The sequence below is a fragment of the Macrosteles quadrilineatus genome, unplaced genomic scaffold (genome assembly GCF_028750875.1).
Source record: "Macrosteles quadrilineatus isolate MER2022 unplaced genomic scaffold, UCM_ALF_1.0 Scaffold_1__1_contigs__length_201487025, whole genome shotgun sequence".
NCBI classification, from domain to species: Eukaryota; Metazoa; Arthropoda; class Insecta; order Hemiptera; family Cicadellidae; genus Macrosteles; species Macrosteles quadrilineatus.
In genome coordinates this window covers 136,986,908-137,014,894 of record NW_026542594.1, presented here as the reverse complement: position 1 = coordinate 137,014,894, position 27,987 = coordinate 136,986,908, and the positions used below count along the sequence as shown (strand labels likewise).

The window sequence follows — 27,987 nt, the reverse complement described above, 5'->3', positions numbered from 1 at the left end:
AATAAAAATATATAAAACTTAAAAATTGGATTTAGTTTATTACTTTGATATTACAATGTGTCTAAGATTAATGATTGATGGAGGCTAGATATGTCACCAGTTATCATTGCTTGCAGTGGCCGTTCCCGTTGCATTGGTCCTGGAAATGGAAGCATTCATCAACTTGTGGATTATATATTTTAATCTGTCATCAAGCATATTTTACATAGTAAAATATATTTTCCCACTAGGGCCTCAAAGGTCTCAATCAGCATTGTCCTAACAGATTAGAGTTACTACAACCATTGACTATACACCTCTACTCTACTATCTATTTTATTTATTTATGTTACTAGTCGAGGGGTATAGCCAATACTACAATGCAATTTTTATCTCAATTTATTTCCTACTTAAACAATAAAATACGTTATGACCCTCTCTCCTTAAGTGATTCAGATTAATTGTGAGATTTGAACAATATTTACTAAAAAAATCCTCTTCATGTTATAAATAATATTTTGTAAAAAATTGTTTCTTTTCACCTAATATGCTAAATTGCTCTACTACATTTTAGACTATTATTTATTGTATACAGCGTTCTTTGTTATCTTTGTTACTCAGGAATGCCAGTATTTTTTTGTCAGTAAAAGTCATCGGAGCTGCTTTTTCCCCTTGTAACTATATTAAGGAATAAAAGGCTCCAACTATATACAAGTACCACAAAGAATTAACAATGGCTATATTTATTCTAGTGTAATAAAGAAGTGGTGATAACCTTGGAATATTTGATATCATACCCAGGAGAGGACCAGGCTGCACCTTGCTCGGAGATCACTAAGTTTTCTGACGGGCTTCTGAAGAAAAAAAAAAACAAAGGTGATAAAGTGCATTTAAAAGCCTGAAACACACGTTTCTTGGGTTCTTAATATATAAACTCACCTTAAAATAATAATTAATACTTTTCTATTCATAATTTTCTGTCCTAAATGTGGTGAATTGAGTAATGCAAGTAAAATATGTTGAGCTTTGTTATAAACTTTTGATCCATCAACCAAGAATAGTTTTATTAACATTACTGGCTTAAAATAATGTTTGTTATTATATTCTATTATTATCCTATACTCTAATATGAGTAATGTTAGCTTGTATGCTTGCACTAAGATCTCGAAAACATCTTCGACGATTTTCTTCTAATGTTGTAAATTGTTATATTTCCGGCCTAAAAACGTGTTTACTGCAGTAAGAACTGCCAACAAAAATATAATTACGTAGAAAAATGAAACTGAAAGTCAACGGTTTTTTAACATTGGCCTTATGGGTTGCTAAGTAACCATGTTGGTTGAACTAAATAACATTGGACAAGGTAAACGACATAATGTACAATTGACGTTATAACACGGTTATTTAATTTATAACACGTTATCTTACAGTCTGATAATGTAGACTCGTAATATGTGTAGTATACTAAGCCATCCACAGTATAATAGTAAATTACAATATACAGTACAAAGGGGAAACATCAGTTGTAACTATTGAGCAAAGATTACAATGAAGATTACTCGATACATGGTAGTAAAGGCTTGCAGTGCGGAGTTGGGGAAGCGTGTGTGGCAGTTGGATTAATGTATCTAAAATACTAAAATGCTATAGGAAGGGAGTGGAACAGGTCTAAAACGTAGGAAGCGGTGAAGAAAGTAGTAAAGGCGAGCAGTGCAGAATGTGGGAACTGTCTTTGGCAATTCGATTAGTGTATCTGCAATCCTAAATGCTATGGGAACGGAGGGAAACAGGTCCACGATGTAGGGAGTGGTGAAGGAAGTATCAAAGGCAAGCAGTGTGGAGTGTGGAAATGGAGAAATGTATCTGCAATACTAAGACTGCTCTCAGAGTAAACTGAAGATTTTTCCCGAGCAAAGCTCGGTCCTCAGGTACTATACTCTTATATGAGCAATGTTAGCTTGTAAGTATGCTTGCACAAAGATCTCATAAACGGCTAAAACTGCCAACAAAAATCTAATTACTAAAAAAAGTAATTGGAAGTAAAAAGTGTTTATCACTACCCTTATGGGTTGACGAGTAACCATATTCGTTGAACAAAATAACAAGGAAAAAGTAAACAAAAGACTCGTAACATGTGTTTATAACAATCCAAAGTCTATTTAGGAAATTACAAAATACAGTACAAAGGGAGAAACATCAGTTGTTACTATTGAGCGAAGTTTATACTGAAGATTACTCGATATAAGTGAAAATTGTTCCTATCAAATACTGATTATTTTACTTGGTTCTCTCCTATTAAACCATAATCCCCGAACAACAGAAATCTTAAGCAAACTTTGGTTTACAGTGAAATAAATATTTAATAATCTTATATTTATTTTAGTAAATTAGAATTTAAACAAAAATATTCAATCATCTGTTTTCAAACTGACATAACAATGTCTATGTAAACATATGCTATTAATGTTATTATAGATGAATGATTTTTACCCTCGACGTAAAATAAATTGACGTGGTGTAAATAGCTCCAAATTCCCATTATAATAAATTAAAATTCCAGTGAAACTTAAATAATTAAAGACAAAATTAATTGTAAATAAAATGTGAATTGCCTTTATATTGCTTTTAAAATGGAAATAAACTACACCGAGCCATGGTGTTATAAAAGTCCCTAGGTACTTAAAGATTATTAGAGCTCCGAAATTTCTAAATACAGTTTGCCTACCAAAGATACAAATCAACCAGAAGACGATCCCAGAGGAACCTGTCTTCCTGTCAAAGTCTGTAAAAGTCTTCTGTCATAGCCAACTGGGATTGGATTGCTACATGTTTCTCTGACTTGTGACTTCTCAATATACTTCCTGACAATATACATCCAATTCCTCCGGATTGTGTTAAATGTGTACATAAAATTTAGTGAATAATATAAATGAATAACATTCATTTTTGTTTAATTTATAAATACTTTAATTAATTCCAACAAATATTAATCTAACGCATATTTTCGAGAATCACAAGCATTAGTCTGTATGTAAATGGGCTACCCACCCAGAGGATCTGCAGCCCTGAGCCCTGTAGTAGTCAACTAGCTTAAGACACACCGGCGTCGCCACCAACAGAACTATCAGGCACCACATGGAGGCGAACCAGAACCCGTTCTGTAAGAACATACGGAAGTACATATTTATCTGGTAAACTTGGTAAGAACAGTTTCATCACGAATACTTGAAAACAAGATTCAATTGTGTACACTACGAATTCAGTGTTAAGCTTGTAGGAAATGTAGATTTTTCATTCTACCTTTGAGAGGAGAATAAAAAATAATCCAGAGATTACACACTAAAAATAATACTGTAAGATAGTACTGAAACATAATTTTCTAAGCAAATGGTAGAGATGCTTTGACTTTTCAATTTACTAGTGGAAATAAATTAAGCAGTTTTGTGATTTTTAGCTATTTCGACCGTGTGGTAATCTGGGTTAAATATACAAGTTTAATACATTTGTGTAAAACAAATACAAATAACGTAGGTATGATGGATATCATGGAGTCGAGGAATATGTTATAACAGGAGTACCTACTAGTGATACAAAACATTAATTTTAAATTTCAAAACATTACTACGCCACTGTTATGATTTCGAATTGAAGGTCGCAATTCAATTCCAATGAATTCTTGTCGAACAGTAAACTAGTAATGGACACTGATAATTGACGACTTTTATACATTTCCCAAAACATTTTCAGATTTTTGTTGCTTTAACACATTGAATTTGCAAGTTAATATTTAATATTACACTTGTGGTATTAGTGTTCCACCCACCAGGGGATCCATGGTGTGTCGACAGAGGAACAGCCTAGTGGTATTGAAGATGTCCCACAGAGGTCGACAAGTAGCTACGTTGGAGCTGACAGAGTCGGTCACGTGACGTCTCAGCTGATCCACGTAGTTCAGCAGCCGGTCTACGTACTGACGACTCTTCTGCGATACAACAAAGAGAAGGTTATCAGCAACGAGTATTGCACCCACCTTGGAGCGATAATGTCACCATCAGATATAATTTTGGTACAGTATAAAGGTATAATTTAGTTACTAATTTATTATTTACCAGCAACAACTTTTTAAAATTTATTCTCTTGAGGAACATGATCTTTATATATATACGTAACTAATTATCCTTTACAGAGCTGAATATTTGGATGTATACAAAACAATTATTCAAACTTTTTACAAACAAAATAGGCCTGACCAGATGCGCAACAAGTGAGTAGTATCATTTGTCTATGGTAGTGTTGCCTAAAACGCGGATTGACGGATAAAAAAAATACAGTTCTCTACGTGTAACGAGTGTTTAAGCAAGTCTCTATCTCTATAACACGGCATAATACAAGCATTGTTGGTTTTAGAAGGGAGAACAAATCGTGTAAAAGCAAAGACTACAAAATAAGCTAGACCAGATGAGTAGTATAACCTGAAACACAATTAATGGACACACAAAAGAAATTCGTACAGTTCTTGATGATATGCTGTGTATGTAATACGACTCTATCTCTGTCACACAGCATATTGACAATTCATCATTCACTGAACATCATTCTGTATTAGAAGTGAGAGATATTTTCGTGTAAGACCAAAGAAATGTAAGTGATTGGAAAGGTAATGACATTATGTACATACACGTTGAGCAATCGCTTCGCCTTGGCTGTTGATGAAGAACTGGATGGTCTTGAGATGGGAGAGTGACTGGTTCACTTGACGCTGCAGTGGCCCTGTCTGCACCTCGAGAGCCGTCAGTTGGTAGACTAAAGCATCCTGGAAACAACAATGTCAACTGTCAATACTTAATCGCAAAACTTTCCTTAGTTCATAATACCATGCCTGCCGCAATACTACAAGCTCTGCAGCGTCATGTTACTCCTCATATTACTCCTTCATATTGGCGCTTTACTTTGTTAGTGAAATAGAGATCGAGACGAGTACTATGCTTTGTCCAGTACATATTTATTAGGGATTTACTTGGTGATGCAGTATAGAGTTTAGTTTAAGTATGTGCTTGAAAAACAAATGCTTTAAGCCTTATTTATTCATACAAGTCGGTTATAAAGGAGTTCTCGTATACAACTTTTGAGTTTTTTTATGACGTCAACTAAAAAATTGAAACGTATGTAGCTAGTTAGAGATTTAGTATGTATTGTATACGATGCCAGCAATAATAACTAAAGACCCTATAAACAGTCTAGCCTCGGTGACCCAATAACAGAAGTGTCAGAAAATGCAACTAACTTCCTTTTGTCGGTGTTCTTCCGACTGTATTAAATTAATCCTAACCTAGTTTCAAATACAAACAAAATCGTTTGTATTCTGTTTATTCAAACATACCATTCATTATAAGTTTTATTTGAAAATTCCTGTAGCAAATTCCTCTTATTTTGGGGTCAAAATATATTTATATCGTACTAAATATGAAAGGTTCTCATTTACTAGTGATGTACACATTTTCATAGTCTCGGTACCAGTTTATGATCATAATATATCCTCGATACATAACTATATAACGCTAATTCAATTCTTCAGAGGAAAGCTGAAAACGTAAATACAATAGTTTGTTGAAGATGTAATACTTAAGATCTATGATAAGAACTGTGACTTAAACAAGAAAATTGTATTGTTTTTTACGTGCCGGAATCGCAGGTTATTACTGTAAATTAAATAAAACTACCATTCCAATGTAACCTTCCAAAATAGAAACTGGGGAAATCAGGTATGTACGGTACTGTCATGGAATCCCAACTGTATGTAAATTTAAAGACCGGCCAAATGCCTGCTAATTGCCTTTGAATTTTGTATCGGACAGATATGTTTTTAAATAATCACCACTTGCAACCTATGAGCAAAAGTCAATTCGGAGTTCCGTTGGGTTTTTACACGTTATCACGTCAAGTAACAAATTTGAAATCGCACGAAATTTGTATTTAACATTTTTGAACGCAACATTTGCTTATGAAGTAACATAATATGACTGGGTAGCTGAGTGGTTATAGAGCTCACCTAACAACGAAAACGTTATCGGATCGATCCTGACAAAAGTCAGTAGATTTTCTATGTTCCTGATCATTGTACTTTAAATAAATGATCCTGGTTAATAAACAGCTGATCTTAGTCAATAACAAAACTAAAAAGCTCGTCTCACACCATTCTACTCACATCCTTCACTCATATTCGGTTTTAAATACGCATATGAGTGGCGTTTCCATCTCAATTGATAATGATAATAAAAATAACTACTGTTACATTTCCAAAGAAGAATGTTTCTCAAGTTTCGGCTTAGGCACATCACTTATATTGGTGATGAGTTAGAAAATTAAACTTTGCATCCAAAGATTGCTCTAAAACTGTCCCACCTACAATTCTCGTCAAGTCTTGCTTAGCAAATTCTTGATCTTGATCAGAAAATTTTGATCTATTTCTTTTGTCTTTCTCCATCTAAAGCTGTGGCCTGTTTCTAGACCCTAAGATGCGACTAATATGACTTTTAGTCTCCAGTTTCTTACCCGAGTTTAGTTTGAAATCACAATCCCATGCAAGGAAGGTAACGCTGAGTTTTTCAGCACTTTTTATAAGAAATATTGAAAATCAAATAGTTAACATGGGAAATATAATTCATAAAACCGATAAAGCTTTTAAATTGAATTCGTAAGCACAGCATTTAAACCTACCTAAAAACATGTTTTGATTATGAAACTAAAAAAATACATTCATAAAAGAAGAATTTGCTATTTAATTTTCGTAAAAAATCGCACGGATACCCCTGTTATTTTAAATTTTCCTTATGACATAACAGCATATTTATTTAAGGATGGTGGAAGAAAAACAGCTTGTTGATCACATAATTCTAAACTATTATTATTATAATTGGTTAACAGAAACCTTATTTTAAAATAAGTTGTCAACTAAACACAATGTTTGGTTTCGTTGTTCATCTTTTCAATCTTTACCTTCTTGCTCTCTAGCGGCCTGATGTGAGAGTCTATGAGTCGTCTGGTGCGAGTACTGAGAGTCTCCATGCGAGAGGCCACTGCCAGGTCTCTCATCTGGTTGCCGATGTTATCCAACTGACGAGCAAACGAGTCCATGTCCTTACCTGTCACTGGACGCGACATCTGAAACGCACCATAACATCCAATTTTAGACTATTTACTTTTGACGCTTTCTTTCGTAACTTGAACTATTTTTCTCATTTTGTACGATAAATTTAACGCAAAACAAACTAAAGGCTTCATCCACTTTTAGTGACTAAAAAAATACAGGGTGTCCAAAATACTACAACTTACATAATACAAGGTGGGATGACAGAAAAATAATGAAGCCTGAAAAAAGGTTGGCTGACACCTTGTTCGTTGTATCTGCTAGTCAACAATTTTAATTTTTGGTCACAACTCACAATATACACTCAGGTGACAAACTTGTCAACAATTATGAGTAAAACTAAACTTTGAATGTGGCGGATACAACCATCACATGTAGAACCGCTTTCGTTAGAAAGTTACAGGCTTAGGTATGAAATTATACCACTCTACTGTGGACACCATGCAATACTGTTGAATATTACATGTATAGGAATTACTGCTTCAATAATGTCAAAATGTTTAGAATTATTTTTCTGATAACGATTTGAAAGTGAGTTAAAGTACAGCCCGTTACTTAGCAGTAGCAGCATAGTTCACCTGTATGCGATGCTCAGTAAAGTTGACTGACAGAGTGGTCAGCAGATCGCCCAGCTGATCCTGAAGCACCGGACTCAGTACCTCCAGACTGCTGAGGTTCGCTCTGACTGAGCGCAGCTGCATGCTGACGGATGACCATCGGTTCTGATCCACAGCAGCCTCCACATCAAACACTCGCCCTAGCCCCAGAGTCGGGTACAAGGCATGGTTCTCTCGACACTCCCTGAACAAAACATCCACCATAGGCTACAAATCATGACAAAAACTCTAACTTATACACTTTACTTTCGAACTGTTTTTTGTTTTGTTTTATTAGTACAGTATATTCAATAATTTCAAAACCAATACTAAGATATACACTGGTAAACCTAGACACTGTAAATATATAAAATAAACATACAACCCACTAACCAGAAGTTTTTATTTAAATAAATAAAAAAAAACAAATCCTAATCAATGATGGTATTTTTAATAAAAATGAGATCTGATAGGGTTGTTGATCTTTGATACGTAAAACAATAAAATTCATTTTGTAAAACTAAATTGACAAGTCGAGATCGATGCAATCCTCTAGATTGTAATACTAGGACAGCAGGGAAGCCTCACTTGGTTGGTATTTGCAGTGAGGGAGGGGGGACTGCAGGGATGGAAATGTTGATTACTTGTTACATTACGTGTGGTCTTACCGAGGAATAACTCGAATGTTCACCTCCCTAACAAGCAGAACAAGAAAACTTCACGCAATCTATGTCTGTATTACTGTGAGTTATTTAACATCCGTACAATCAAATAAAAAGCATAAGAAAGTCTATTACTACAGTAGAATGTTGGTTTGGTTTAGTACTTAGGGCATATTTTTTTATATTACATTACATTTCGAACAGGGTCTTTTGATTTGAGCAACAAACAATTTTCGTATAGTTAATTTCGGATACAGTAAATCAATGATAACAGCATTGAGTCATACACGTTGTTTATGTACGGGAATAATATAATAGACAAACTAGCCAACAGTGGGTTATATACTGCCAAAAACCTGCTAATCACTCCTGTGTATTGCTAAACTTTTTGCAGCAAGTTGGTACCCCAAACCAGACAATCAAAAATGTTCTACTTGAACGTTGTTGTACAAATACTTTCTTGTCAAAATATTTTAATGACAAATCGTATAGGCCTTATAGATGACTAAAAACATGTTTACTGTCAAAATATTCATAAATAGCCGTTGACTATATATGGATTTAATTCCTCCCACTAATTACTATTTTATAGACCAACTTGCTGAAACATTAGCAGAAAAATAGTAGGTACTTGTCTCATTCTCGTACTATGTGCGCTCTTCTTAAGCAGTCACCGAGAGGTTATTTACTGTGATTAGTCTAGACTATAAACCAACGGTAGAGGATGCGATCTTTGACTACCTACTCCAGTACATGTCTTATAGGCACGTCCAGAGTGTCGTTGCCATAGATGACGTTAGCTATGAACCCTCCCTTGGGCTGGCTGTAGAATACTCCAGGCTGGTCCACCAGGCGTGTTATCACGTGGTAGTCTGGCTCGTCGTACAGAGGTCGACAAACAAACACCTCCCCGTGGCCACCGAACAACATCCCCACCAGAGCCACCGACCACAATGCCGTAGACAGTAGACACACCAGAACTATCGTCCTGTAATAGTTTCACCTATTACAACATCCTATACACCCACATGAAAACGTTAAACAACGTTGCTTATGCAACGGCTAAAGACCCTATAACAATAAACACAGCCCATCAACCACATCACTTGAAATCAAAATACGAGAGATAAATGAAAATTATCTCACTTGGATACCCAACATTGCATTTAAACCTACCTATAAAAATGTTTTGATTATGAAACTAAATAAATACATTCATAAAAGAAGAATTTGCTATTTCATTTTCGTAAAAAATCACACGGATACCCCTGTTATTTTTAATTTTCAACAGCATATTTATTTAAGGATGGTGGAAGAAAAACAGCTTGTTAATCACATAATTCTATACTAATATAATTATAACTGGTTACCAGAAACCTTATCTTAAAATAAGTTGTCAACTAAGCACAATATTTGGTTTCGTTGTTCATGTTTTCAATATTTACCTTCTTGCTCTCCAGCGAGTAACGTAAAACCACTCCTATGCGTAAATATATTTATCTAAAGTTATATTGATAACTTGTATAACTTGATATTTAAATATTTAATAAGGTCTCCTTTGCCTCTGCACATGCATGATACTTCTATGTTACTGTGTATAGTGATGTGGCATTACATTCTGTTGAGGTCAGGGCTGTTTTGGCAAATACACGACAGCAAAAACAACATTTCAATGCAGATAAACACAATGTAAGTGGGGGCTTAGGGGTTATAACAGGTCTCCTTATAAATTATGGGGGTATTAGGGTAGAGGTTGAATATAATATATATGTGGGGGTATTTATTATTGTAGCATGTATTTATTTCATACGTTATCTGGTATACACAGCGGGTTAGTAGAAATCTTACTAATCTTTTCTCATCTTACCAATATTGTAAATGTGACTACAGGACCAATTTCTTTACAATTTTTGCAAGATTCAACCAAATATACAAAACATGGACTTTGGCCAATTTTTTAATCTCTCCTAAGGCTCCATCACTGGCTACCAAAGTTTCCATGTTGATCTTATAAATAAACTAACTAATAGAAGTAGTAAAATAATGTATAAATCAAAAACTTTTTTTAAAACAAAACGTTTTCATACGCTCTAAAAAGTAGAAAATAATTTATAAATATATGGAAAGTATAAATACTTGTAAGATTTAAAACGAAAAAAGTGGGGTGCATGCAATAGATAATTTACAATTACCTTCACCTATTGAACTAATGTATTATTATCAATTGCAAGCACCCCATGTTTTTCGTTCTAAATCTTACAAGGATTTATACTCTCCACATATTTATAAATTATTTTCTACTTTTTAGTGAGTTTGAAAACTTTTTGTTTTAAAAAAAGTTTTTTATTTATACATTATTTTACTACTTCTATTAGTTAGTTTATTTATAAGATCAACATGGAAACTTTGGTAGCCAGTGATGGAGCCTTTTTGTTTTAAAAAAAGTTTTTTTTCCTACAGTCACCCGACAAAGTTGGCTTCCCTGTACTGTTTATAGTACAGAAAGCTGCTAATTGCTGCATATTTATACTTTGCCGTACGGTTTATACTTTGCCGCACGGTTTATACTTTGCCGCACATCAGGATTCCAACCAAACAACACAAAACAGCGTGGTTTTATTATGCACGTAATCCGTGTACGCTTGGAAATAGGTTGGCAACACTTAAAGATAATAATACTATGAACAGCTGATTGACTATTATAACTACGATTTAACCTGTCATTTCGTGTTTATAGTTTTGGTATTTCTGAACTTTCTGGACTTTTCTTTTAAACGTTTTTAAAACATTCCTACGGTCTTAATAAACAAGAAAATACCTTTAAAGCATTTTTTTTAGGCGCGGAAACCACTTCAAATTACAAAAACATACGGAACTATATTCTCAAAAGACGGAGCACATTTCTTGCCGAGGAAAAATAGCGGAGTGATACGGACCACGGGTACTACTTTCTCCAGGGCACCATTTGTGTAATTGTGTTGCTAGCTGAACCTAAAAACGTGTTGTATAGTGTTTGAAAGACTAATTATTTATGTTTTATAGTGACTGTAGGAAAAATATAATGTGTAACACGAGTGAAAAAGGCCTTTGCTGCACTCGAGATCATTCCGCACTCGCCTGCGGCTCGTGCGTAAACATTGCTCTCGTGTGCAGCAAAGTGCCACTTTCACCATTAGTTACACAAATAACTATATTTATAAATTATTTTCTACTTTTTAGTTTAGGAATCTAAGGTTTATTTGAGTTTCTTTTCATATAATTATGTATTAGATTGAATGTATGGCCTACCTACTAACTATAAATATATCAATCTATTTAATTTATTGTTTACTTTATAGAATACTAAATAAATAACAATCGACATTATTAACAAACACCTTTATATCTGCACTCAGATTGTTTATCTTTATTTTAAAATGTTTGTTTGTATAAAGAATCTCTTGGGAGCATTGTACCTCTTAACCTCTGCTCTTTGAACTGTTAAATTTAAGTATGTACAGCTGACTTAAATTAATTAATATATTTACATTTTTTTCAAATGTAAACATGGGAAATTTGGAAGCCCATGGGGCGTAGCCCAAGGGAAATATGAAAATTAAATGATATAATATTGCATTGTATCCATTTGTGAGCTATGTTTCGAATTTCAAGTCTCTAACTCGTCGGGAACTTCGTTTAAAATTCATATCAAAATTTGTAGGAAAGCGAGGTAAAAAAACAAGCCCATGGGGCGTAGTCCAAGGGAAATATGAAAATTAAATTATATAATATTGCATTGTCTTCCATTTGTGAGCTATGTTTCAAGTCTCTAGCTCATCGGAAAGTTAGTATACAATTGATTGCAAAATTTGTACCGGACAAGAAAGCGAACTAATAAAAACGTTTTAATAAATCAATTGTTTGTGATTTATTTACATTGTGGAAATTTGGGAGTTGTGTAGTGTTAGGACATAGCCTCCTCTAACACAAGGCCGCGGCAAGACAAAAGTGGCAACGCCGCAGCCCCGTCCCACCGAGATAACTGAGCTGCCTAGAATGAAAGTGGTGTAAGTCACCTTAGTTTGGAGTAATTTTTGTTATTATGACATAAAAAGTTTAAAACCCCACGTTATATAATGAAAGTGGTGTAAGTCACTGAAACGAAGTTTTGAGTATTTTTTTTTTTTGTGAAACAACTTTTAAACAAATCCAGACTATATATATATGTAGAAATGGTTTTGGCTTAACATTTTATTAGCATAAAACATTATATTTAAGTCAGATACCATATATGGCTTTAAGTGACTTACATCCCTGTAATTCTCAGTACAAAAGTTGTTTTGGTTAGTTGATACTTTTGGTGCTGCTCCTGGTGGCCAGTTTTTGAAATATTGACTAACACCACCATCATACTGAACAGAAGAGCTAAAAGGAGCCCAATTTTGTATATAACTCAGATTTGCAAAATTTATACTTGCGCCACTTTCATTCTAGGCAGCTCACTGTTAATCTAATTCACAATGTGTCTTCACAATGTTTATGTTTACATGTTTGTTATTACTGTACAAACCGTAATTGAAAATTTACGGTCGATGCAACTTGGACAAATGCCAACGACTACATAACCAAAATATTCGTAATTTAAACATTATATTATATTAAAAGGATGAATAGTTGATAACATGATTTTGTAGGGCGAGGCTTGCTATGTAATTGTTTACCCTGTATAACGCTTATGAGTCAGCCCTATTAGATGTGTAAGCTACTTACATCAGGATGGTAGGACCTGCAGCCTTCTCCGAACCACAGCAGCCACAACAAAGACTACACAATAACATCGTCCAGACCATGAGCACGGCCGCACCTCCTCCTGGAGGCGAAAAGAGATAGTAATTTAAAGCTCTTCCCCAACCAATTATGTTATAGATGTACTTAAAAATCTGTAGTCAATTTCGAACGTATGTGCAACATTTAGATCATGTTAGGTGCTCAATTTCATAATCAGGGAAGTGAAATATGAATTTATCAGTTTGAGAGACTAAGTTTTATTTATACTATCATGTGCCAATCTTAAATAACTCACCCATGCAGATGATCCATCTCCAATACTCAAACTGGTTAATATCCTGCATCCAGAAGCCTGACTGGTATTTAGCCTCGCTCACCTTCTCTGTCATGTCCCTGACTAAACGTTCCAGTGCAACGCTGCGGTCGTCCACATCCGCTCTCTGACGTATTAGTTGCCGCCGGGCCGCTATTATCAACACAAATACAGATGACAATTAATGTTTAATACAATATCACACACACAGGATAAAGAACAACGTAATAATTCACAAGAAACCACAAAAGTGCACAATTAGAAATAAATCACAAGAGTGTATGGTTACAAAAAATCACAAAAGTGTAGTTTATGGTTTTGTTGATAAAAAATGCATCGTTACTTGTTTAATAAATTTTGTATAGACCATTTTTGGTTTCTAGTTACATTGATAAACTAAAAAATATAACTACAAAACACTAACACAAACAAAAAACTACAAAAAAGGTATTTTACTGAGACACTGGGTTCTATGAGACATGTTTTACCCTCCCTAGCGTCTCTCGTATCAGTCACAACCCTGGAAGGGACCGAGGTGAAGCGAGCCTTGGCTTCTGCTGATGCCGTCTCCAGCCCGATACCTCCCATCCGGCGCATGCGGTGTAACCTGTTATCGTTCTTGAGCTGCAAAGACGAATAAATTAAATTAACCAACGATATTATGTTGGTTTTCACATTTAAAACACACCTCAGTGAAAACACTAGCGTCTAGACTGCCAGTGCAACTCCGAGGATCGTGGATCAGAGGCGCTGTAGCACCACCGCACCATGTCGTACGCTTCCGAATCATACCGGCTCATCAGCATAGCCTATCTAACTGTTCGCGGAATATTGTTATCTCTATCACTGTCGCTGTCAAAACGTATAATTTGTAGGTTTAATTAAAATTAAATATAATTAAACTGCCATAACCTAACCAAACTAACCAAACTTGCTGATACTGTAATGATAAACTCGAATGAAGGTTTACTAATCGAAAAAATAGCTCTGTTCTAAAAACAAAATTATAAATGTCTCAAATTCAATTTTATGATTTTTTTATTATAAAATAAAACCGTCATAACCTAACCAAACCAACCAAACTTGCTGATATGAAAAAATGTGTTGACATTTTTGTCAATTATTCCCGTTAGTAGCTCTAACTTTTGTTAGTGCTACTAACGGGATTCGAACCCGGTACCTTCAGGATATCAGCCCAAGACGCTATCCACTACACCACCAAGGCTCATGACACATCTCCGTATCGTTGCGGTAATGGTTGACGTCACACCATCGGCACGGAGCGGTGGTGGGGGTTTTCCGATCTGATCCACGATCCTAGGAGTTGCACTGGCTGCCTAGATGCTTATAGTGAACACCGGTAGCTACAAATATTATGTACAACTTTCCTTACCCTATCCACCCGCAGAGTCACGTCCAAGCCAGTGGCGTCGATGGTGTCACACAAGGCTCGGTCTCGTGGTCCACACGCTCGCCGAAACAGTTCCACCTGCTGTCGTAGGTCAGACATCTTCTCTGAGGTGGATATGACCATCTCTTGGACCACTCGAACCTCATCCAATAGGCGCTCAACCTGCTGCGTCGTCTCCTTTGCCTCTGCACATGCATGATACTACTGTGTTACTATGTATAGTAAGGTGGCATTACATTCTGTTGAGGTCAGGGCTGTTTAGCAAATATACAATAGCAAAAACATTACTTCAATGCAGATAAAACTTGGATTAAAAGGAAGAGATTAGATCCAAACAATAAGGCTAATGCTTTGAATATTGTTATTATTTTAACTTTTTATCTGAAGAGATGTCGAAGAGTACAAGTACACAAACGCTTTTAGGGAAACAGGTACACATTTTAGTATTTGCATTCTGAAAAGCTATTTTAGGTCACATAGCCAAGGATATCCAAAACAGGCCCCAATCCAGATTTGGATTGTATCAAATCATACAATGAATTTGTATAATTATTTCATTGAATATAATATGGGATTGAAAATAATATGAATTTGTTTAAATAACAGTCTGTCTAAATAATAAGGTTTCGTTGTCATTTTAACTGCTTTTAATGTGGATTAACTATGTAATAAAAAGTAATGACGGAAATAAAGAAAATATATTCCTAAATAAAAAGAAATATTACTTAACACACATAAATAAAGAAATTACACATGAATGATGTTAATCTGTCATTTTCAAAAGAAGGGAAACAACATATTTCAATATTCTATGATATGAGCATTTGCTACAGGAATAAACATAATTGCGGTAAAAATCAATTTCGTACACCAAACAATCAACGATATTACAGTGACAGCAAATAACGACGATCAAATTGGCTCTGATTGGAGCAAACGTACAATAATGAAACAATTTATTTCATAATCTGAAGACCAATATTATACTTTCCATTCTCGACAAAATGTTAAGTGTAGAAAATAATATCATATTGATTAGTGATTATGTACCTCAAACCTATCTATAAATTTGGGTGCCAAAATACATTATTTAATGATTAAAATAATTAAATATGTTTTAGGACACGTCAATCGAACAAAAAATGTGTAATAGATTTATTGTATCTACCTAGATGTTAAGTCACACTTTTATTGAACATGTAGCATTTTCAAAGTTCTCTTATGTTTGTAAGTGTAAGTGGCGTTTGACGTTGGGGAACTGCAGATATGTTCTGCTGTGTGTAGTGTGTAGGATTGTTGTAAATATGCCTGTTATAATTTAGATAACTACTGTACCAACAATCCCCTCACCTCTGGTCAGGTCGGCGAGAGACTCCAGCGCGACATCGATGCCTGTCTCTCTGACCATCTCCTGTTGTATGGGTCGACCCAGCAGTGTATCCACATCTGCAACAACAGCCTTGCCTTAGCGTGTCGTGCTATAGGGATATTGGCCAGTACTTACTCAACTGTTTGTATTAGGGTCCTCAGAATATCGTTACACATGTATAACGTTATTTTTTGTGTGGAGTTTCGACAAATGAATAAGTTTTTTTACCTTATATCTATATATGGTCCATAATTTACCCGTCATAAGATATATGAATTTTGGTCATCCCGCTATCATAAGATGAAACTTTGACACTGAGGTTCTATACCTTTTAATTTGTATAAACACTTTTTAATATAGGGGTTCTAGTTTATACGGTAGGTAACAAATAAAATTATCCTAAAAGTCGTTTGGTGTGCAGATTTTCTGTGAAGGGAGTTTTATATTTTGTTATAAACTATGATGTTTTAAAATGAAAGCTCATAAATTGTAATTGCAGTTATTACTGCCATTCCGTTCATTGCCTACGAATGAGTTCCGCTTTACAGAACGGTGCAGTTAACTTGTTGATAGCATTATTAGCAGAATATTTAAAATATGAATTCCTCTTCAACGTGCATTACAACAGTAGATTACGGTCAGCTAGTCACGTCAAATACATTATGTTTGAATCACATTACTGATCCCAATCAAAGTTTGTTACTCTACAAATGTATCACTCTTATATTGCTTTAGAGGCCTTTAGACAATGTTTGTAACATAGCTTAAACAATGATTTTTGGTTTCACTTTAAATGGATTTAAAGTGGCTACTTCCCCAACGGTCTTATACTTAAATTTATATGTGGTTAAAAAATATAAATTAAACTAAACAACACACAGCAACCATCTATATTAAAACTGATACAAAACCTGTCAAAGTAAACATTGGATTCTCGCAGTTTTCTTTCACTCAGAATAACCAAAACCAAAATCTATTCCACGAATATTTTTCCAGGAAACTCTTGACTCGTGTTATCTCTACTGAATCAAAGGAGATTTATCTGAGCACGAAAATCACTGAAGCTTTTGCATTCTTATTTAATTCTAAATCTTCGCAAGCTGACGCTTTATCTTGAATAAATTTATTATCCTAATAAAACTACCAAAAATGTTTTTCCCTTCCTTTTTGTGTTTATTTAAAAAAATGAAATAGTTTATACAAACCCTCCAAAACTGGAAGGAAAACTAACATAGAGTGTTATTAAGTAAATAACATTCCCATTATTGCAACATAACGAATCCTGTATTTACTTTTCTTGGCGTCTGTTGTTGAGTCAAATGTTATCGTTTGATATTTACATGCAAATATCACACATTCTTTCTATTACTTCAAAATTTAATCTGGATTATTAATTATTTTTATACATTTCTTATATGTTTGTATATGGTTGATATTTTTATTAATTGTTTCTAGTTATTTAATAGCTATTTACTAAACATTATTGAATTTTCATTTAAACAAGTCACGGTACACAATGAAAAACTTAAAATATTAATTATACAGTTAAGTAATAAACAAATTAAATATACGGCCTAGATCCTCTTTTTGAGTTTTTCTACTCGGGGCAGTTTTATTTCCTTTTAAGCCGAAATAACAAAAATAATAAACAAAATAACTTTAAGGATTTATATATTTTGTCCTGAAAAAAAGTTCTAGATATTTCAGAGCAGTAATACCTACCATAATAAACTGTATATGATAACTATAATATAAAAGCGGGCGATTATTGTGATCTTGAATGTGTTTACCTACGACCGTTTTTTTTTACTAGCCGTTCATTTCAGTTCCCAGAATTGAAAAGATTCACTCTACAGAATTGTTTTCTTACTTAAAAGCATTGTTTTAATTAATAATACGAGTAACGGACCAATTAGGTTTGAGGATCGAGAGAAAAGAAGTAAAATTGTAATGCTTTGAACTTCAACTAATCAGCTGTTTACCAATTTAATTGTTAATGATCGGTGCAGTTTGTGGTTGGTACAATGAGTCTTTGCATCGCTGTCAGTGGCAATGAAAGTTTATAAACTAAATCATAATCTCTATTAGAAGTTATGAGTAGTGATTGTTATTAATTAATAAGGTCGTAGGTAAAGAAGTTAGAGGTTTTTAAGATACTCGCCAAAGCTCGTACCTTAAATTTCTACTGGTGTCGTTAACACCGCCTTAACGCAATCGCTGCTTAAAGTACTATAACACACATTCCGGCAAAGTTATAGTGGTAGGAGGCTATAGTGTATAGGAGGAATAGTGCTCACCTAGTAATCGAAAGGTTGCCGGGACGATCCTGAGAAAAGTGTTTTTTGAAGGTTCTAAAATACCTTCCTCTCTCCTTGATCATTAAGCTTTAAAACAATTTTCCTGACTAATGAAACAGCTAGTCATAGTCAGTAACAAAGCTACACAAGGCATCACAATCCATTCTACGACATCCCATCCCCGTGTGTAAGTTGCTGCAGTTTTTATATCAAAATCGTCGTAGTTGATGTTAACCACCAAGAGATTGCGCTGAACTACATTTAATTTGTTTTTCGAATACACGATTTTTACTTTCTCTCCCTATGCCATAAGTAAATGGAGAAAAGATTGCTTTCGTCAAAATTTTGGAGTTTGAGTTTTGAGTGGATATATCCGTCTTCTTTGACCCAAAAAAGTGGCTTTTAAAGTAATGTCTGTGTGTGTGTGTGTCTGTATGTGTGGATGTGCTAAAGACTACTCATGTGGTCCGATTTTGATGACATTCGTTACGTAGGTACTAATCTATGATATACCCGGGAGGTTTATTCATTGTTTTGTAATTTTGATTTTTTAATGTTTGTTTTCCCATAAAATAAAGGAAAACTCGAATTTCCTCGAAATGGTCCGAACAATTTTGATAAAATGTAGTATGTTGTAGCCTTTTAGTTCTAAAAAAAATGTATAACTACAATTTCTTAAAAAAATATATGGTTCAAAGGTTATTGTAAATTATGTAACTCTCACATAAAACACATAAAATAAGAGAAAATCGCATTTAAAAAAACCGGCTTTGATCGAAATTGGTATGCGATGGTCCTTAAAACTCTTAACAGCATAGTGCAACCCCCCATTGGTATACAAATTGTGGTCCATAAGTTATTGAAACTTATAATATTTTCCCATAAAACCTTTAAAAACGGAAAAAATGGATTTGAAAAAAACCTTTCCTGATTGAAATTCTACTGTAATTCTAAACAAAATAGTGCAACCATCCCTGTAAAAATTGTGGTTCAAAAATTAATGCAATTTTTGTGATTTGTCCTATTAAATATCATAGTTAGTTACTCTCATCGCTTACCCATGATAAAGGTTATGAGAAGTTATTGGGAGAAAGTACAGTTTATTTTTTAACAAGTCCAACTGATGAAACGACTTATTATAAGCTATAGCAACTGATATGACTCATGCGTTAATTTCAATACTGTTATCTGCCTGGTAAATTTTTTACGCAGGTAATTATAGTGCTGTCCTGTTCACAGATCTTTTTGAGTAAACAATTTAAAGACAAACCGCTAATTTGAAACCCTTAAGTTTGCTTTCTAATCAGCACTTTTAAGTATGGACAAACATTTAAATCCTAGTAAATATATAAGCAATTGTAAAACTTTTCTTTGTTATTCTATAACACAATAAGTGTGCTCAATATAAGATACGTCTACATTTTAAAGACGGTACGGTATTTAATTTTTTGTTCACTCGTGCATAGTTTTGAAAACGTTAAACTACAATATCATACATAATAAATTCGAAAGAAGTTTTATTCACTACAGAGGGAAAAATAAACAAAACCGACAGGTAATAAAGTTAGCCAGACGCCGTGTAAATCCGCACCTGACACGACATTACCTTGTATACAGACCTGACAGTAGCAGCACATAAACTCTCTATACCTGTGTTATTGGATGGAAACATAGATAAACAATGACATGAAGCTATAAACATGGACGGTCTTCGAAGTACATCCATGTGTGACATATAACAAAATTAGCTTTCCAACACATGGGGAAAACACAAATGCTGTGGTATACAAAACATCCACTGGCCTTAAATGTGAGACTTTACTTATTGTTATCAAACAATATTTTTATTTAATCGACATCAATACACATAGTGAGATCATAATCCAAAAGCAGTGAACATAGACAGATTTTAGAGTAAAGCAGTATATCTCAAAGTACTGTGTTCTCACGTACATGCAGTGTCATAAACTAAGCATTTTATTGTCTTTGTCTCTGTGAATAAAGTGTGATAACGTAAAATGGTTGTAATTACAGGACATTAATGGCATTCGTAAAAAATATGAAGGCGATTTTACTAGTACACATGTAAATTGTGTATTCTTTGCTAACATTATTTTACTACTCAAAGATTGATTGACGCAAAGTCTTTCGTATGATTGTGAATTTATTTTTGGTTAAATTTGTAAAAAAACTGCATTAATTAGAATACTATACAGTAAAAGAGTACGTTTGCATTCATAACAGTTGAAATAAAAAAGTTGTACGCATGCAGCTAATAGCTACTAGCAACAATACCAACAAATGCATCTACAAATTGTCTATTGCTACTTAAATATACTAGTATTTCAACAACTCACTGTCAAGATCAGCATATATGGCCTGGAGGACCTGGTCCATAGACTGAGTTACCAGAAAGTGTAGCTGAAGGTGAGAGTTATGGACGAATGTGGAAACATCACTGAGGGAGGTCTGGACAACATCAGAGCTCTTCACTACAGCTTCAGATAGTTGCTCATTAGTGACAAACATAGCCACCATTCCTCCCCTAGACAAATAAATATAGACACATCACTGAGGGAGGTCTGGACAACACCAGTGCTCTTCACTACAGCTTCAGATAGTTGCTAATTGGTAAAAAAACATAGCCACCATTGCTACCCTAGACAGACATAGGCATATCACTGAGGGAGGACTGGACAACGTTCAGAGCTCTTTACTACAGCTTCAGATAGTTGCTAATTATTGACAAACATAGCCACCATTCCTCCCCTGGAAATACATAGACATGTCACTAAGCGAGGTCTCGACAACACCGGTGCTCTTCACTACAGCTTCAGATAGTTGCTAATTGGTGAAAAAACATAGCCACCATTGCTCCCCTAGACAGACATAGACATATCACTGAGGGAGGACTGGAAAACGTTCAGAGCTCTTTACTACAGCTTCAGATAGTTGCTAATTATTGACAAACATAGGCACCATTCCTCCCCTAGACAAACATAGACACGCCATTGAGGAAGGTCTGGACAACACCAGTGCTCTTCACTACAGCTTCAGATAGTTGCTAATTGGTAACAAACATAGCCACCATTCCTCCCCTAGACAAACATAGACACATCATTGAGGGAGGTCTGGACAACACCAGTGCTCTTCACTACAGCTTCAGATAGTTGCTAATTGGTAACAAACATAGCCACCATTCCTCCCCTAGACAAACATAGACACATCATTGAGGGAGGTCTGGACAACACCAGTGCTCTTCACTACAGCTTCAGATAGTTGCTAATTGGTGACAAACATAGCCACCATTCCTCCCCTAGACAAACATAGACACATCACTGAGGGAGGACTGGACAACACCAGTGCTCTTCACTACAGCTTTAGAAAGTTGCTCTTTGGTGACAAACATAGCCATTCCTCCCCTAGATAAACATAGACACATCATTGAGAGAGGTCTGGTACCAGTGCTCTTCACTGCAGCTTTAGAAAGTTGCTCTTTGGTGACAAACATAGCCATTCCTCCCCTAGATAATCATAGACACATGGCCGAGGGAGGTCTGAGCAACGTCAGAGCTATTCACTACAGATTCAAATAGTTGCTTCTTAGTGACAAACATAGCCACCATTCTTCCCCTAGACAAACATAGACATATCACTAAGGGAGGTCTGGACAACGTTCAGAGCTCTTCACCACAGATTCAGATAGTTGCTAATTAATTGGTGACAAATATAGCTACCATGTATCTCCCTAAAAAGAAAAGGACACAATGTCATGTCATGACTGAGGGAAGTCTGGATCGCTTCTCATTAATGAGCAACTATCAGGCATAACAACCGTTCGTATCCTTAAACAGGAGTGGTTACAAGATTAAAGGGAAGTCTTGATCACTTTGGACCTCCTCACCACATCCTCTGTCTGATAGTTCTCATTGGTGACAAAGGTGACCACCGTACAGAATGGATACATGACTGAGGACAGTCTGGGTCACGTTGGAGTTCTGCACCACAGCCTCTGTCTGATAGTTGTTCGTTAGTAAGTCAAATATCCGCCGTTCTTAATCTGAACAAACTAGGACACATCAGGACGAGGTTAAAAAACTCTTTGTCAATGACTTGAAAGTCCACAAAAATTAGATTTTATGAATTATCAGTTCTTTGGCAGGGGGAATAGATACAGTCATTTTGTCAGGGGATGGGGTTAGTTTGTCCCATTACAGCGTACTGTTGAATCAAGGAAGATGTAAATTTTGAAACCTCTTAGGTTCTTTAAGAGGTCTCAAGTTAAACTAAAGTTACAATTTATACAATGATTGTTACCACAGGATTATTCACCTGAGGAATTGATTTAACAGTGTTTACTCAGTTATAACTTACAGAAGAAGCACAAGGAGGATCTGCAGGATGAAGACGAGAGTGCGACGACGGCAGTTGCCAGCCCAGCCCACCTTATCGTCGGCGTCGTCGTCTTGACTGGAGGTGATGCGGTAGCAGGCATGAGACAGAACTACTACAGGCACAGCGAGGGCTAGCAACACCCCTACAACCAGTAACGCTACAAACCCCACCTCCACCTCTAGTGACTGTGAACACCACCGTAGTGCATTAATTAACTTAAACATAAATAACTGAAATAAAACATATAAATGCAGTACAATTAGTAGAACTAAGCCTAGCCAGTATGATTAAATATTAAAAATCCTATACAGCCTTTTGTTTTTCATATTTATTTAATAAAAATGTAAACACTATGTTATAAGTAGAAATAACTTAAAAAGATAATGCTAGAGGACTTATTTTCAGCAGTTTTTTTCAAACAAGGTTTCTCTTAAAAAATACTGGAAAGATATTCCCGCAGATAATTAAGTCTTTGTAACGGTCTAAGGTTGTGTTATTATTTAATTTAGCAAGGTAATTTATGGAAATTTAAACTCTTTAAGTGTGTGTATGGTAGCCTTAACTGTATAAAAATGTTTTACTTAGCTACATTTTATTTCATTTTTATCATACGTAAGCGTGTTTAAGAGACCTCTTTTTGGCGTTTTACCAGTTTTCTAACTTATTTTTTTTCAACAAAGTAAATAAACCTTCCAAAAGGTAAGCCACCTCCAAATATTAAATTAAGTTCCTTGCTCATTGATGTAATATGGCTGTCATATACACTGTATCTCGTATGTTTGATAAATCGGACAGAAACGATTAGTCTTTTGAGAATTTTGTAATAAGTAAACAAATGTAGTAAGTAATTTGTTCAATATTTTGACAACTAACTTAATTGGAAAATTACTTGTATTAAAATATATTAACTGTACCATATTATTTACTATTAAATGTAATGTCTATTTAATTAAATATGTATTTGGCATTGTTAAATTGATAGCAAAAAAATAATGTAAACTTTTGCCAAAAGACACTTCTTGTAAATAATTCATGATATAATGAAATAACTTATAATAAAATAATCCAAAAATAGGTAATATAATGAAATTAAAATGAGACATGGCCATGTAACCAAAACAACTCCATAAAATAAATTTCCAAATTTCTTTCACCAAACAGTTTTTGAGATGTTAAAGGAATTGTGAAAACATACGCAGTCGATAAACTAGGCTCTATGAAGGCCCAACCAATATTGTTATAGTAAACATGTTTGTCCTGACTCAACGAATAACACTGGAAGTAACTTTTGAGAGTTCACCTTCACGCATTTTTATTGTTATGGCAAAACAAGGTGCACAAAGGTGTCCCAAATATTCTGTGAGTGGTACCATAGACTAAGCAACACAAGTAGACTCCTCATCCCATTGTAAATTTTGAAGCTTGTTTTTCATGTCTAGTTCATGTACGTCCACACTGATTGCTGTGGTGGACAAAATTTTGTTTATATTATTTTCATGATTTGTGCTTTACTATTTGGTTATGTAACTAGGGGACCGGTTATTGTTAATGATCAAATTGTTTTATTTGGTTAAATGAGGTTTTAAATGACTAAAATTACAAGAAACAAATTGTAAACAAAACATAACCTCTACAGTTGGACGTACAAAACTAACAATAAAATTGGCTTCAGCTGTTCCATAAGGATGACAAATCTACTAAGGGAGAAATGATTTATCTATGGTGGTACCTAGTAATAGGCTTACCTGAGTAATAAGGCTGACCCATGTTATTTGGCTTCGCAATGCGTCTCTCAGTAATTCTGAAATGATTCATCACAGATTGTTAATTACTAATTTCGTTCATTAATACTCACTCATTCATTCATACTTACTCAATCATTGATTCTCACTCATTAATTCATTTCATACAATTCATGCAAATCCTTTCAATTCGTTACAGCTCATATTTTTTGCTGCTTATGAAATATGACAATTTCCCTAAACGTTGTGAGATGTATTATTAAAATTGAAAATAATTAGCTTTCTCAGTGTCAACATTTACAATATTAAGTGTATTGATTGTTCGCAGTACCTGTAAATCGAAAAAAAGAAACAAAATAAAAGTAAAATATTTAAACCTTGTTAATTTACTATAGCACAGCAATAACATTTGTCTCACGACTACCTTTGAAATCATCCAAACTTCTTATTTTAGACAGTATTATGTAATTATTTATTAATTTAAATGTACTTTGTTTTATCATCTATTTTCTTTAGTAATATGTGTATGTAACGGAGTGATATCTATGAATTGAATTGTATTATCAGTTTCCCCATAATCATACATAATAATATGTCAACAATAGTAAATTATTGTCTGAGAAGGAAATTTGTCACCGAGATATTCCAGCGTTAACCATTTATTTGCTTGACATTTATCTCTAACAGTTTATCATAACCATCGTCTGGTAATAAATTAAAATTATGCTCGCACAAACCTTTGCACTATTTATACAAAGTGTCTGATGTCTACCATTTTCTACTGTGCAATGCTAATATTTATTACAGTCTTGCAAAACAATACAACAAAACAACCAGTTTCGGAATATTTTGTTAAATGTTGTTATGAATTAAATCTAGCAATTGATTATTTTGTGGATCTTCAAAAATCTATTCTCACTAATAAGTAAACAATTCGTTATCATTGATTTCCATATTTTATTTATTTTTATTATTTGTATGGCTCTACAAGTGAGTTTATTTTCTTTCCTGTTTCCTCGCCCTAAATCTGTCTATTCTTACGCCCATATCAGATATACAAAGTGCCACGTTATATTAAACCACAAGTATCTTAACATATTTTTACTGTTCCTATCAGCATTGAAATTAGGCTGTGAACTGTATATTACCAATTTTTACCTAAGTTCACCCTACACCGATTGAAGGTCTCATATCTAAGATCTAATTTGCCTGGGATGATAAAGTTAGTGATAAAGTTTGTGGCATGATAAAGTTTTTTTTTGGGCTATTAAGCACGTTAAGCTATTACGTTTGTCTTTGTAGTATTAAACGTTCAGTGTATACGTATATTTAACTGTGCATTTAACCATGCACCTTTGTTACATCTTGATTTTAAAACATAATATTTAATATGAAAAGAAAAAACTTATTTAACCAGATCAGATTTGTATCAGCAAGTGAATTACTAAACGATGAATAACTAAATTAAAATAATATAAAATCTAGTTAATTTACTATTACAACAATGTTAAAAGTTCTCAAGTTTCATATACATATTGCAGACGTACATATGTTAGATATTTTTTAATGGCATGCAAGAAATAAATTTAAAGTACTTTGAAATTGTGAAATTTATGCTCACCTACTGGGAAGTCATTTGGTTGTATCCAAGAGAGAAACTCGCCAAGGTATCCAAACAAGAATGATCCCTCTGAGAGCTCTAGGGAATATATCTGAAGTTCTCTCCCCTCTGGGAGATCAGGGAATCTAATGGTTGGCGTCGATAGTGACTCTTCTTCCATCTTAGGGGCGTCACGCTGCTCAGATGGTCTTATCGGCAAAATGCGAAAGTCACAGTCAACACACTCCTCGAATAGAAGACCAGGCTCGATCTTTTCTTTCTTAAAACTTGGGTGATCAGGTAAAAGATTTTGAGTTTCAATCACATCCTCTTCCGAAATATCCTTAAAATCACGAAATGATTGAGACGACGTTGGTTTACGGTCTGTATCTAAATCGCGATAAGGTCTATAATCCGAAATATTGCCTTTGCTGTGCTTTTCCATTTCAAATGCAAAAAACCTTTCCGCTGTTGGATTGTTAGCATTAAATTCATTTTGACTAGAATTACTAGGATTAGTAAGCTTTGTCTCATATTTTGGTTCAAATTCTTTTTCTGTGGCAAATCCCAATCCAATGTCTTGGCTTGTGTGTTCTTTAGAAACATTTGGCTGAGCAATAGTATTATTACTTGATTGGGACTCATTCAATGAGCTAAACGTGTGGTAGGTAACAGGTGATATCGTCGATGGCTGGGACATAATGGACGTCTGTGTTGTTGGTAATTGTTCTAAATTGTTATAATTACTGTAGTTACTTCTTTCTTGTTCTTTCAATAAATCGTTGTACTCTTCTCTTTGGTAAACGTCTGCTATTGTATGTTTGTTAACTTCAGGGATATCTACATCTATAACATTTGTTGAATTGGTTGTTAATACTTCGTTATCCTCAAGCACTTTTAAAATATCATCGCGTTCACCTGTACTTTCCTTCCACATATCGGCGGTTTCTTCTATAGTAATTTTTTCTGGTACTTCTACAGATTCCAGATTCGGTTTGTCATAAAAAGAATTAAAATCCTTTGAGGGGTTAATATGATCTGTTTCGCTTAGGCCTACGTCTGCAACAATAGCATCATGGTATGCTACTCGGCTTTTCATGAAATCGTCAACCTGTACCTCAGAAGTCATCGGTTCGGGATTTAAATTGGTTTTATTCGAAATGGAAGTCATCGATGTGATTTGTTTGTCATTGGTCGCTACGGTGTGTCCATTCATAGTATGTAAGCTAACATCAATGTCGTGTTTCTGTTCGTGCTGTTTGGTTTGTATGCCATCTGGTTCTTCACTGTATGCCTCTTCAGCCGTTTCAATGGCAGAGGATTCTGTTGAATGAAGATAAACCTTCTCCTGTTCTTTATTCTCATTCTCAGACTCTTCGTATCCGATGCCACCTCTTTCCGTAGTTGTAGTGTTTTGTTCTTCAGCGGTTTTAGTTGTTGTTAATGTATATTCATCCTTGTTCTCTATAGATTCACCATTTCCCGTTGTTGTAGTTGTTGTCGTCGTTGTTGCATATGTCTTTAGATTGCCCTCGTCGATTACACTAGTAAACCGCGCACTATTTTCACTTATAGCCACACAGATAACTACTAACACCAACAGTCTCGTAGGTAAATGAGTCATGTTTACTACCAACACTCGATGTTCAGAGACCGACGCGACGCCACTGACTGACTGTCACGAGACTGTGAGGCTTCTAAGCCTACAA

At 34.6% G+C, this 27,987-nt stretch overlaps 1 protein-coding gene across 2 annotated transcripts; it reads right to left on the bottom strand.

The window, feature by feature from the left end:
* Nucleotides 1-2: 2 nt before the first annotated feature.
* On the bottom strand, nt 3-27,930 carry LOC128982884 (prominin-1-A). Of its 2 annotated transcripts, none has more exons than XM_054401932.1 (17): nt 26,300-27,930; nt 24,682-24,737; nt 22,916-23,121; nt 20,899-21,086; nt 16,226-16,321; nt 14,858-15,060; nt 13,953-14,088; nt 13,447-13,617; nt 13,134-13,233; nt 9,130-9,372; nt 7,705-7,927; nt 6,976-7,140; nt 4,658-4,792; nt 3,803-3,961; nt 3,028-3,137; nt 755-833; nt 3-139 (listed from the first exon to the last, which is right to left on the bottom strand). In XM_054401932.1, exons 1-17 carry the CDS (start codon nt 27,900-27,902, stop codon nt 104-106), a joined length of 3,909 nt encoding a protein of 1,302 aa, XP_054257907.1. In that variant the 5' UTR covers nt 27,903-27,930; the 3' UTR covers nt 3-103. The 2 variants fall into 2 exon arrangements, with proteins under 2 accessions (XP_054257907.1, XP_054257908.1); XM_054401933.1 differs by having other exon boundaries at nt 28-139; nt 777-833.
* Nucleotides 27,931-27,987: the final 57 nt, after the last annotated feature.